This window comes from Brassica oleracea, chromosome C6 (genome assembly GCF_000695525.1).
Source record: "Brassica oleracea var. oleracea cultivar TO1000 chromosome C6, BOL, whole genome shotgun sequence".
NCBI lineage: Eukaryota > Viridiplantae > Streptophyta > Magnoliopsida > Brassicales > Brassicaceae > Brassica > Brassica oleracea.
The window spans coordinates 23,350,368-23,363,356 of record NC_027753.1 but is presented as its reverse complement, the minus strand read 5'-3'; the positions used below and the strand labels follow the sequence as shown (position 1 = coordinate 23,363,356).

General features: G+C 34.6%; 1 protein-coding gene across 1 annotated transcript; it reads left to right on the top strand.

Annotated features, from left to right (window-relative positions):
- The first annotated feature begins 7,691 nt into the window (after positions 1-7,691).
- LOC106297776 lies at positions 7,692-8,432 on the top strand. The gene has a single exon (XM_013733948.1). The coding sequence runs from the start codon at positions 7,692-7,694 to the stop codon at positions 8,430-8,432; it is 741 nt and encodes a 246-aa protein (XP_013589402.1).
- Positions 8,433-12,989: the final 4,557 nt, after the last annotated feature.

Sequence of the window (12,989 nt, the reverse complement as noted above, 5' to 3'; positions counted from 1 at the left end):
TTTTTCCCTTTATAACTTGTTTCGACATCTATAATTCGATTGCTCGAGTAAAGTATTGTAACCGGAGACTCATGACTATGGTACAAAGCCAATCCTCCACTTCTCCCAATAGGATCTACTGTGTGCAAATATTGGTATCCAAAATGAAATTGGAAATTTTGAACAAAGTTAAAACATTGTTTCGTTTCAGACAAAAAGAGAAACGCCGGTCTATGTTTGTGCCATATTTCTCTCAAGTAACTGATTGTATACTTACTTCCCATTCCCCGACAATTCCAACTTAGAATTTTCATATCAAAACTTTCTTTTTAGTTATATAAACTTCCTTTACTAAATCCGTGTGATATTTGACTCCCAACCAAATTATCACCTTAAATCCCGTCCGAAAAATTTTTGTCTTGGGAAAACCCCTTATCCACCATAACAAACCATCTCTTATAACAAGTCCCCACCTATTGTCTTGTCGGTCCTTACCATGATATTGAAAAACACATGTCGTTCGTATAGTTGTCTTTCCACAGAACACATCACCTCGATCCCCATATGGAAACATAAAGATTATAGCCACAAAAACATCAAAAATCAATGCAAAATGAATAGGACCTGATGTATATAAGACAAAAAACATGCAGTTACGTACATCTAATAAAACCATCCATACATACAAGCTGTCTGTGAGCACAATCTGATTACCCATTCCACACGCTCCCCATACCATAACAATAATGAACATAATACTCTCAACTAGACAGTCATAAGACCACATCGTATTATCATGGCCGAAAACCATTCCCCATAATCTGAAAACTAGTTCAACAAAACTTGGAATATCTTTAATAACCACATGAACAAAAATAATACCACAACTATATGAACTATAAATACCGCAATATAGCCAGCCCCACTCCCAATCATAACACTCCAAAGAGCTGCAACCATAGCATATATCACAACTACATTCCAAAGAGCCCCAGTCCCAACCACAGCATATACCACAAGAGCCGCATAGACCACTCCACCTATTACACTTCGTACACCTCTTGTCATAAATCATGACTGCTCCATAAAATATACTTGTTGGACTAAAGTCCTCACAACCACACACCACAAGAGGAACCAGAGACATACCAGTAAACTCCAAAAACCTAGCCCGAACAAAAGACCAAGTTCTTTTCCTAAACATATACAAGAAGCATCTAATATTCCTACCATCCACTATACATTCCTCAATCCACTTAAAGCCTAGAGTCAAGGAGAACCTATATCCTCGCGATTCCAACAAAACACCACCGACATGACCATCCATCGTCAATACAATCAAACCACTAAAATCAACACAATAAACACTAGAACCAACTCTTTTATTCCATACCTCTGACATCCTCAGAGACAACATAAACCAAGGAAATAAAATAGGAGTAGAGATAGACTTTATATCAAAAGCCATACACTTATTCTTAATAATATTCAATTAAAGGAACCAGAGCAAATTCAAATGATCAGTCCTGGGCTGGTTTCGCCTTGACCAAAGCCTTCTTAGTAGGCAGCGGTCCCCTGTCCCCCGCCTTATGACCTTGCTTTGCATTACTATTTAGAGAGAGAAATAAATATTTGGCAAAAAATATGTAGAAAATTAGGAAAACATTAGCAAAAAAAATATAAAAAGGAAAAAATGATAATGAGAAAAATAAGAAGGGGCCAAAGAAGATGCATAATATGTGTCGGTAAAGTTAATGTGATAATTACATATATAATTCCACAAACATTTATTATTACTAAATATTCATCGGATATTTTTACAACAAATTTATAGAAACTTTACGACTGATTTTCAAACTATTTGTAAAGTTTATATGTTTAATGTTTATAATTATTATTCCAAATTTATGACATTGTATACATAATATATATTTTTCGTACAATATTTATATCCGTAAATTCGCTGACAACCACCTAGTAATGTTTATTTATGATAATGCATAAAATTTAACTCCGAAAGATAGTAATGAAAACAAAAATTAATGGTATTTGATCTGATGTGATCAATCAGATATATACTATTAAATTTAAGTTGGATGTTTTTAGAGAGAGACACTACAGTACAAACTTGTGAAAAGGAAACAACGTTATAGAATTTGTTTATTGGTTACTAGGGAAACCCAGCGCTACATGTCGGATTTCGATGATAGAATATATTCAAGTGAAATTTAAATTAATTTTATTATCTTGTAAAATAAAGTATTCGTCTAACATATAAAGATGCATTAATCACTCTTGCATCATTGTTCCTAAAATTATTTTAAAAGAAAGTAAAAATCCAATATATGGATAAGAATATATTAGAATTTTATATCAGAGTATTTTGTAACATTTTGTATTATATTTGTTGATTTTGAAATAATTTGCTATAATTAGATATAGTGTTCCTACATTTTACAAAGAGAGATATGTATACTTGTAATAATTAGATATAATGCTTCGACATTTTTGCAGAGAGAGATATGTATACTGCCTAGACACATTTCATTTAATTTTTGAGAATCCATTCAAAAGTTAAACATGGATTGCTTTTGTTACAATGAAGCTATAATGTCGTAAAGACCAAGCAAATATTATTATACATAATCACATTTTTCTAGTCAAACTACGATTCATTAAACTAAAAACAAGTTTACCCGATACAAAAGAAGGGCAAGTTTAAAGAAAAGAGCGTTGAATTTGCCACTGCATCAACCTCTGCGTTACATAATCTATGAATATTATAGAAAGAGCAAGCTTTAAAGAAGTTGCTAAAATGTTAAATATCAAAGAAAATTTTGTTAGTCTCCTTGGCGAGTCCTTATCTTGCAGCATTCTAACTAACACCTGCAAATTATACAATAGGGATGCCTTAAAATTGAGAAAAAAATATGAGGAATGCTTTATTTTTTATTAGGACGAATATAATACCTATAAAAAAAATACACAAATGATAGAATATTCTCTTATATTAGCCGATTTTGATTTAATTCCAATTGCCATTTGTTTTAGAATCAAAGGGTTGGTTATATGTTTTGTGAATCTTTATTTACATGTGATTTTACCTTATATACGGTTATATGATATTCAGAGCTGAAGTTGTTGTGATTGACTAAATCGTATAATAATATAATTGTGATTCTCTGGATGAATATTTTTTAATTTGTACAGTGCAATTACTTGATTTTGTTTGATTTTTTATGTCATCAATTATCATTATGCGCTGATGTGTTCTTTGTAGAGTTGTTGTGTATTATGGCACTCATCTCGATTTTTTTAACTATTCACTTTAATTTCAAAGTTCATGTGTGTGGTGCCATTTTGCTTATTCAGGAGTGTGTTGATTCTTTAATGATAGTAATATTCATGATATTATGTTTGATTCATGAAATATTGTTACTTTCTTATAAAATTTATATTTTGATTATGTAATAATCATTAAGTGTTATTTCTATTATTTTATTGTTATTTTTCTCCTTTCCAATCTTATAGACTTCTCTATTTATTTTGGATATGTTTAAATATTGTGTAATGTATACTAAACTATTATCTCTTTGTTAAACTTTTCATTAAACTCAAGTTATATTATGTAGCATCACTAAATTTTAATTAATATTTTTATATATATTTAAAATATATTTTGATTATGTATTAATTATTAGCAGAATCATTTGTTTGATTGTGTTGAGACTGAATCATTTGTGTTGTTTAAGTTGGTGGGTAATTTGTTAATACAAAACTACATGTCCTCCGGGGGGTTCATGGTTATGCAAAGATTTGTCCTTGTACACACACACAACTCATATATAAATATACTAGTAAGATCCCAGGGCAATGGGGGGGGGGGGGGGGGGGGGGGGTTCTTATATACCATCCTTCTCTTGAAGCTGTGATGTTCGTTGTGCTGCGTTTAACAATTGTTGGGTTTAGTTGAATATGTTAATTGTTTTGACACACTTCAAAGTAGTTTCCTTTTCATAGTTATATACTTGCGTGTTTGCTTCTTTTTTTTTTTTTTTTTTTTTTTTTTTGGTCGAATTTGCTTCTTTTTTCTTTTTTTTACATCTACTTCTTTTTTTTGTTTACTTGGTCGACTATTGGATACTATATAGAGAATTTGTATTCTCTACACACCAAATATCCCCTATTTGCACTCCATACACTATATCCCTCCAATTTTTTTCCTCCAATCATTACTATTTTCCCCCTATTGTATGGTATCTCACCCTTTTTGGTATATTCAGCAAATTTGTTCTACTATATATTTAATATTTATCCTACCACTAAAAATAGTTTCATCTATATATATTTTATTAAAACATTATTCAGTGTTTTTTTATCTTGATTAGGCAAATAAGAAAAAAAAATATTTTAGAACACAAATCATATATTATTTGCAGTCTTATACATTTGTTTCTTAAATCCGTTGATACTTTTATTTTCCGTAGCTTTTAGTTTACTTATTTATGTACGCAACAATTAGATTAAACAGTCTTTTCTTTAGAAGGGTAAGAAGAAATGTTCTTCTCTGTCGGGTCCGTTGATGTGTACCGTTGCTTCTGTGATGTCTCCATGACTCCATGGTATGTTGTTCTGTTACCGTCCACACCAGCTTATAGAAAACAGGAAAAATCAGTTCTTTTAGCACTTTAATATGGATAAAAGTAAACCACAAAGTGTTGCAGAACAAATTGTGAACACAACACCGACCACACATAAAAGCCTATTCTGAATATGCAGCTGCTTAGATCTCCACTTATGCTTTACTTTGAAACGCTCAACACCAAAGATCAACTGTTGCTCGTGGTACAATATTCCCAGCAGGAAAATTGGCATAATTTGATATGTGTGATTTCCCCTTCTATGATAGGTTTTAGCTATCTAGAACTCGATGAACAATGTAATGCTTCTTTATTACCAATGAGAGAATCGATTACAGCTTTGAGTATGAACTAAGCAAAGCTCTCATGACGAACTAGCTCAGATCATCAGTCGCATGATAAGTACAGACTCATATCATCTCTAACAAGCATGCATAGCACACGGTCTACATCCAAGCTAACTCGCGTTATTTTTTCTGTCAATCACAGTGAGCTCTTTGACACAGTTTTAAATATGAATAGAGAAACACATGCTTTATATGATCTTTTTGTGTAACGAATTATATTTTTCCTTTTAAGCTTCTTTTTCACCTTAAAGAAACGGCAATAACTTTGTAAAGGCGTCCTGAGAGGAGTTGAAAGATCTTATTGGGTCCAATGGAATATTAAATTTGTTGCCACTGGCCAACTTGCTTCACCTCTCAATCTCTGTGGCCCAACCTTTGACTAAACTATCTGGTCTAAATATCCCACGCAGTTTGAATTGAAAATTTTGAATTTTGTATCGGTATTACTATTTCCTTTTGTTTCTTGAATCTTGTTCCTTTTTTCATATGGTCGGTCCAAGCCGCAGGTATTAAATGCTCCGTTGCTTTACATGTTCTTCAACTTGCAAGTGGTTCCTGACTATGTGCATCTCTATGTTTTGTTTTATTGCATATTCTTTGGGATTCGGCAAGTTCTACTTGTAATATTTGTAAATATGTGATGGACTCGTCAAGAATAATAAAACTGTGTGTTTCTAGACCTTTGTCGTAACCATATGAACGGACCACAGTACAAAATAGAAAACTGCCAATTAACAAGAAGACAACGCAATTATTTTCCTTCGAAAATTATATTATACCAAACTTCACTTGTCTAGTTCTTCGCGTAGGCCTCGATCAAGTTTTGATAGAATGCAATCTAATACGATTACTTTATGTACTATTTAAAAGAACAAGAAGCACAAGTACTGCGGTCATCTTTTTATGATGAATTTTGAGAATGTGAACGCATTTGGTAGGCCTAATATGGGATTCAATGGTCTGGTTCTTCACATGAATGGGCTTTTAATACTTAAGTGGAAAACAACAGCAGACAAGAGAACATGTCTCTCGGCTATACCTTGAATCACTTCACACTACACACACTCGAATCTCCACTAGGATATCATATAGATCTTATGACATCTGGTAAAATTTTGACAATAAATATATATATATATGGAAAAAAGTTTCCTACCTAACACACACTATAGGGCAATATATCTGAAACTATACGAAGTATTGAAATGTACCAATAACGGCACTAACTTATAAAAATTATGATGATTTCACCTTTCAAGGTGTAATCAGATATTTTTTAAGTTGTTGGGGCTAAATAAAAATTAAGAAAACTTAATCCAACCCAAGGTCAAAACATGGATCCGACACTTTAAAAAGACCTGACTCTTGTCCCTTCTATTTCATGTTGTAAGCCGTCAAATTTCTCTTATTCTCCGGGACAAAATTGTGAAGATGGAACTTGGTTCAAGTTGCATCAAGAAATTTGGTTTAATGTATGAGATTACCGGCGAAGATAAGGACATCTTGAAATCTGGTTTTAACAAACAGATTATAATCCCTATCATGCATTCATAACAATAGCTTTCCATGTCACACAGACTGAAACAAGCGTCTCTTGTAGATCGAGTAAAGGAGTATATTTCTGCTGTGAAAGCATTCAACCATGCAAGTCATAAAAAAAATCCAAGTTCTTGTCATCATAGCCAAGACAATTGTAGTTATGTGAATGCAAATCAAAACAAAACTACAATCACACCACTTGAGATTCTATAAAGTAGCAATAAGCAACGAGTTCTGCTGGAGAGTTGTCAAGAGGGCAAGAGCCTAAGCTGAACTGCTCGTAGCTTCGATCTGACCAGCTTCAGAATTCTGACTCTAAAGCCAATTGTATTTGATACTCTTCTTCAACCTCTGGATCCGTAGAGTCCTGCTGCTCTACAACGGGATCACCACCATCAGTAACGTCTATGTTCTTGCCATTGAGCGAATTGTGTGGGCTAGGGATTTTTCTATGACCAATGGAACTTAACCAAATCGATAGACCAGAAAAAGGTTTTGACTTCAAAGCTGTTGTGAGACCTAGATGATGAATCTGGAAGTGGTGGTGATTATACATCGCTCGACTTTTTTAGTGTAGTTGGTTAAGGGCTCTGGAATGTCTGGTTTATTATCAACTTAATTATGATGTAAACCAGTTGGTTATTCTTGGTTTAGTTGGTTACACTTGTATATAAACTGATTGTAACAAACTTTATCCTTTAATGAGAAATCTGAGTTTACATCAAGAACACTAAAATGGTATCAGAGCTTTTCCGCGAAAATTTCTTCGATTGAGCTCAGATTTTTCGATTATCTTCTCTTTTCTTGACGATTTCATCATCAAATTACTGATCGGAAGCTGATTATGTTGCTGATTTGATCTCAGAAGCATCCAAATCACCTTTGCGAGCTTCTTCGTGATCTCATATCATCTTCGAGCTCCGATTCTCTACAATGGTGAAGCAAGGAAGGAAAGCGAGAGGACTTACACCTATTTCACCGAATCAATCTCCAATCTCAACTCCTCTAGCTGCAAATGAGATTGCGATGACTCCACATCATGAGATGACGAACATACGCGATCGATTTTCGACTTTCCCGATCTTTGACGTTCACAGTCCGTTCTTTCTTCGCTCAGCTGATCATCCAGGTCTATCGATTGTTACTCATGTTTTAGATGGAACGAATTAATAATTGGTCTATTGCGATGCGAATGAGTTTGGATGCGAAGAACAAATTGAGTTTTGTTGATGGATCGCTTCCTAGGCCAGATATTGCTGATAATTTGTTCAAGATTTGGAGTCGATGTAACAGTATGGTGAAGGCGTGGTTGTTGAATGTAGTGAATAAGGAGATATATGATAGTATTTTGTACTATGAGGATGCTGTTGAGATGTGGAATGATTTGTATTTGAGGTTTCGAGTGAGTAATCTTCCGTGGAAGTATCAACTCAAACAATCTATCATGACCTCGAAGCAGGAGAACCTTGATCTGTCAACATATTACACAAAGAAGAAGACGTTGTGGGAGCAGTTAGCGAACACAAGAACTACTACTGTGAAGCGTTGTAATTGTGATCATGTCAAGGAGCTGGTAGAAGAAGCTAAAACGAGTAGGATCATTCAGTTTCTTATGGGGCTTAATGAGAGCTTTGCCAATATTCGTGGACAAATATTGAACATGAAACCAAGACCGGGATTAACAGAGATATACAACATGCTTGATCAGGATGAGAGTCAGCGATCTGTTGGTCACTCCTTGAAGAGCATAGCTAATCCATCTGCATTTCAGATTCAGTCCTCTAATCTTGCTGAGCAACCTCACACTCTCTTGGCTCAGACTGGCTACCCGAAACCTAAGTGTTCTCACTGTCACAAGATGGGTCATATAGCTGACAAATGCTACAAGTTACATGGTTACCCTCCGGGTTCTGGTCCTTCAAAGTGAAAGAAACCTCAGACTATTGGTTCCACCAATCTGGCTACTCTACCAGTTCAAGTCGCCTCAGAACAACAAACAGAGAAGTCAAACCAATTGAAGGAAGATATGTCTAGAGATCAGATTCAGACCATGATTTCTTATCTTAGTTCCAAACTTCAGGGATCACAGATTGAGTCCTTACCTGACAAATCCTTTGCTTCGACTTCACATTTTGTGTCTGTTATCTCACAGATTTCAGGTACTTTCCTTGATCTATATTCCAAATCTTATTATGAAATGCTCGTTTCTTCAGTATCTACAGAACCGGTTGTGTCTCTTAGAGCTTGGGTATTAGATTCAGGGGCTACTCACCACGTCTCCCACACTAAAGACCTTTATGTAGAATATAGATCATTAGAGAATACTTATGTCACTCTTCCTAATGGATACACAGTTCATATAGAAGGCATATGATTCATTCAACTAACTGATGATATATCTCTGCATAATGTTTTGTATATTCCTGAGTTTAAATTCAACTTGATCAGTGTTAGTGTTTTAACTAAGACTTTGAATTCTAAAGTGAGCTTTACTTCTGATCAATGGTTTATTCAGGAACTTACACTGGAATTGATGATTGGTCAAGGTAGTCAAGTTGGGAATTTATATGCCATGGATTTCAATAAAAATACTCAGTCAGTTTGTTTACAAGATGTGTCTGCCACTTGTTCCTTTCCGCCGGTATGTTCTAGCTTTACAATTGATTCATCTACTTGGCATAATAGATTGGGTCACCCATCTAGTTCAAAATTGATGTTCTTTCTGATTTGTTGTGTTTAAAAGGATTAAAAAATGAAAAACAGAGTTCACATGTTTGTCATATTTTTCATCTTGCGAAACAGAAATATTTACCTTTCAAATCTAGGAATAATATTTGTTCTAAACCATTTGAACTAGTTCACATTGATACATGGGGACCATTCTCTACACCCACAGTTGATGATCATAGATATTTTCTGACAATTGTAGATGATCATAGTCGAGCTACTTAGATATATTTGATGAAAAATAAATCTGATGTATTGCATATTTTTCCCGGGTTTATAGCCATGGTAGAAACTCAATACAAACTTAAAGTTCAAGCATATAGATCTGATAATGCTCATGAATTGAAATTTACGGATTTATTTCTTGAGAAAGGCATTGTTGCATATCATCTTGTCCTGAAACACCTCAACAAAACTCGGTAGTAGAGAGAAAGCATCAGCATATCTTGAATGTAGCTAGATCTCTTTTGTTTCAATCAAATATTCCTCTAGAGTTTTGGGGTGATTGTGTGTTAATGACTGTCTTTCTTATCAATAGACTTCCCACTCCTGTCCTAGAAAACAAGTCACCATATGAGAAATTAACTAACAAAACCCCTGACTATCATTCTTTGAAAAGCTTTGGGTGTTTATGTTATTGTTCCACTTCTCCTAAGGGTAGACATAAGTTCAAACCACGGTCTAGAGCTTGCATTTTCTTAGGATATCCCACTGGGTTTAAAGGGTATAAGCTGTTAGATATAGAGACACATGTCGTTTCTGTCTCGAGACATGTTCTTTTTCATGAGGATATTTTCCCTTTGGCATCGTCTAACATCAAAGACATGACCAAAGATTTCTTTCCTCATTTTCATTCACCTGCAACCGCTGATGTTGTTCCAGAGGGAACAACATCGTCTGATGTACATCCAAATCCTGATGTATCATCTTCCGAGACTGTGGTTCCTTTCGAATCAAAGTCTCACAGACCAAAGAAACCCCCTAAACACTTGCAGGACTTTCATTGCTATAATACGACTTCCAATATTCCATTTCCTATGTCGAACTATATTTCTTATTCATTAATATCTGAGCCTTTCTGTGCCTTCATTAATACTATCACCAAAGACTTCATACCACAAACATATTCAGAAGCAAAGGGTCATAAGGTTTGGATTGATTCGATGGGAGTGGAGATTGAAGCTATGATAAGAACAGAGACATGGAGCATTACTACTCTACCTCCGGATAAGAAAGCAATTGGTTGTAAATTGGTGAATACAATCAAATACAATGATGATGGTACGATTGAGAGACCTAAGTCAAGACTAGTCGCAAAAGGGTATACTCAACAGGAAGGGTTAGACTATGAAGAAACCTTCTCCCCTGTTGCCAAACATACCTCAGTTCGCATGCTTTTGATTCTAGCGGATAAGATGAACTGGTCAGTCCATCAATTCAAATGCTTTCTTGAATGGTGATCTTACTGAGGAGATATACATGAAGATTCCACCGGGTTATGAAGAGATAACAGGAGAAGTTCTTCCCAAGAATGCAGTATGTAAGCTACATAAGTTAATATATGGGTTGAAACAGGCTTCGAGACAATGTTTTCTCAAGCTCTCTTCTACTTTAACTGGAATGGGATTCTCTAAATCACATTCAGATCATACTCTGTTCATGCGATACAAGGATGGTGTTATAATGGGAGTTTTGGTTTATGTGGATGATATACTAGTCGTTAGCAATGATGATAGTATGATCAAGAAGTTCATTGGAGGGTTACAATCTCATTTCAAGCTGAGAGATCTTGGTCCAGCTAAATATTTTCTTGGTCTAGAGATAGCGAGATCATCTAAAGGGATATCAGTGTGTCAAAGGAAGTACATTTTGGAGTTATTGTCTACAACAGGACTTCTTGGATGCAAACCTTCTACTACACCAATGGATCCGAGTATCAAGTTCTCTCTTGAAGAAGGTGTTCCATTATCAGACTCTTCTTCTTATAGAAAGTTGATTGGGAAGTTGATGTATCTACATACAACAAGACCTGACATCTCTAATGCGGTAAACACTTTGTGCCAATTCTCTCATGCTCCTACAGATATTCATCTCAACGCAGCATATAAGGTTTTGAGGTATCTAAAGGGCACAGTTGGCCAAGGACTGTTCTATCCAGCTGATAAAAAATTTGATCTCCGTGGGTTTTCGGATTCTGATTGGGCAGCATGTAAAGATACAAGAAGACAGTAAGTGTAAGTGGTATCTGCATGTTCATAGGTGATTCCTTAGTGTCTTGGAGATCCATGAAGCAAGACACGGTCTCTTGTAGTACTGCTGAAGCAGAGTTTCGAGCTATGGCGCTAGCAACGAAGGAGATGATCTGGTTATCTTGTTTTTTTTTTGAAACACTTTTTTTTTTAAACACATCTGGTTAGCTCGTTTACTTCTTGAGTTTCGAGTTTCATTTCAACCTCCAGCTTATCTCTATTGTGATAACACTTTGGCTTTACACACTGCTAACAATTCTGTGTTCCATGAGAGAACTAAGTGGATTGAGTTGGATTGTTACAAAACTACAGAGGCTACTGAATGTGGGTTTCTCAAAACCATGTTTGTCAAGACTGGGAATCAGCTAGCTGATACATTGACAAAGGCGTTGCACCCTGCACCGTTCTGAGACCTCATTAGCAAGATGGGAATGACTAACATCTTCATATCTCCATCTTGAGGGGTCTTTTAGTGTAGTTGGTTAAAGGATCTGGAATGTCCGGTTTATTATCAACTTAATTATGATGTAAACCAGTTGGTTATTCTTGGTTTAGTTGGTTACACTTGTATATAAACTGATTGTAACAAATTTTATCCTTTAATGAGAAATCTGAATTTACATCAAGAACACTAAAAGACTTGGTTGTTGTTCAAATCGATCTGTCGGCTTTGTGATTTTGTACTTGATAAGAAGACAAAATTTGATGGCGTACAACATGAAACGAAAGGGTTAAGGGTCGGATCCGGGTTTTTTTTATCTTGGGTCAGATTAAGTTTTATTAATTTTGATTTGGCCCCAATAATTTTTAAATAGATCTGATTACACACCGAAAGGTGAAAATCGACATAATTGTAATAAGTTGGTGTCGTTATTGATACATTTCAGTATTATTTATGATTTTAGACATATTACCCTATAGTCTGTGAAGCTAGAAAACTTTTTTCGTATATACTGTATATATATATAATTTTAACCGGTTCAAATACGCTTCTGATATTAGTAAACCGGCGTTAGAATTTTATAATACTACCACGGATTTAATTATTTGTTTACTCCACATGTAAAATGGAGTTTTAACTTCAAATTCTAAAAAAGGAGATTTTGTTTATCATAAGACTTATCATTTGTCACATGATGCTATTAGAAAGATTCATGAAAAGTACGAAATAACAAAGGAAAAGATAGGGAACTCCTGTTGATAAATAAATATTGTTAATATAAACATGATAAACAACTGCTTTGTACATAGTGCTTCCTCACGTTGAGACAAGCAAATAACGAAAATGTTGGGCCAAAAACCTTAAGCGACACTGACATTTTTTTATCTTAAACTAGATTCTGACCAGACTTTTTTTTTTAAGGGCGGATATATTTTTTGTTTTACATTTTTTTAGGTCTTTTCAATTGGTAATTTAAATATAGGTCTAATGGCATAAAGCATAATAAATAATATTATAAATAATGATAAAAATAAAAGAAATAATAGTTGGATTATACTTTTATCAA

Bases quoted from the DNA above. Each gene is read 5' to 3' on its own strand.
- LOC106297776 (XM_013733948.1), top strand. From the start codon at position 7,692: ATGCGAATGAGTTTGGATGCGAAGAACAAATTGAGTTTTGTTGATGGA.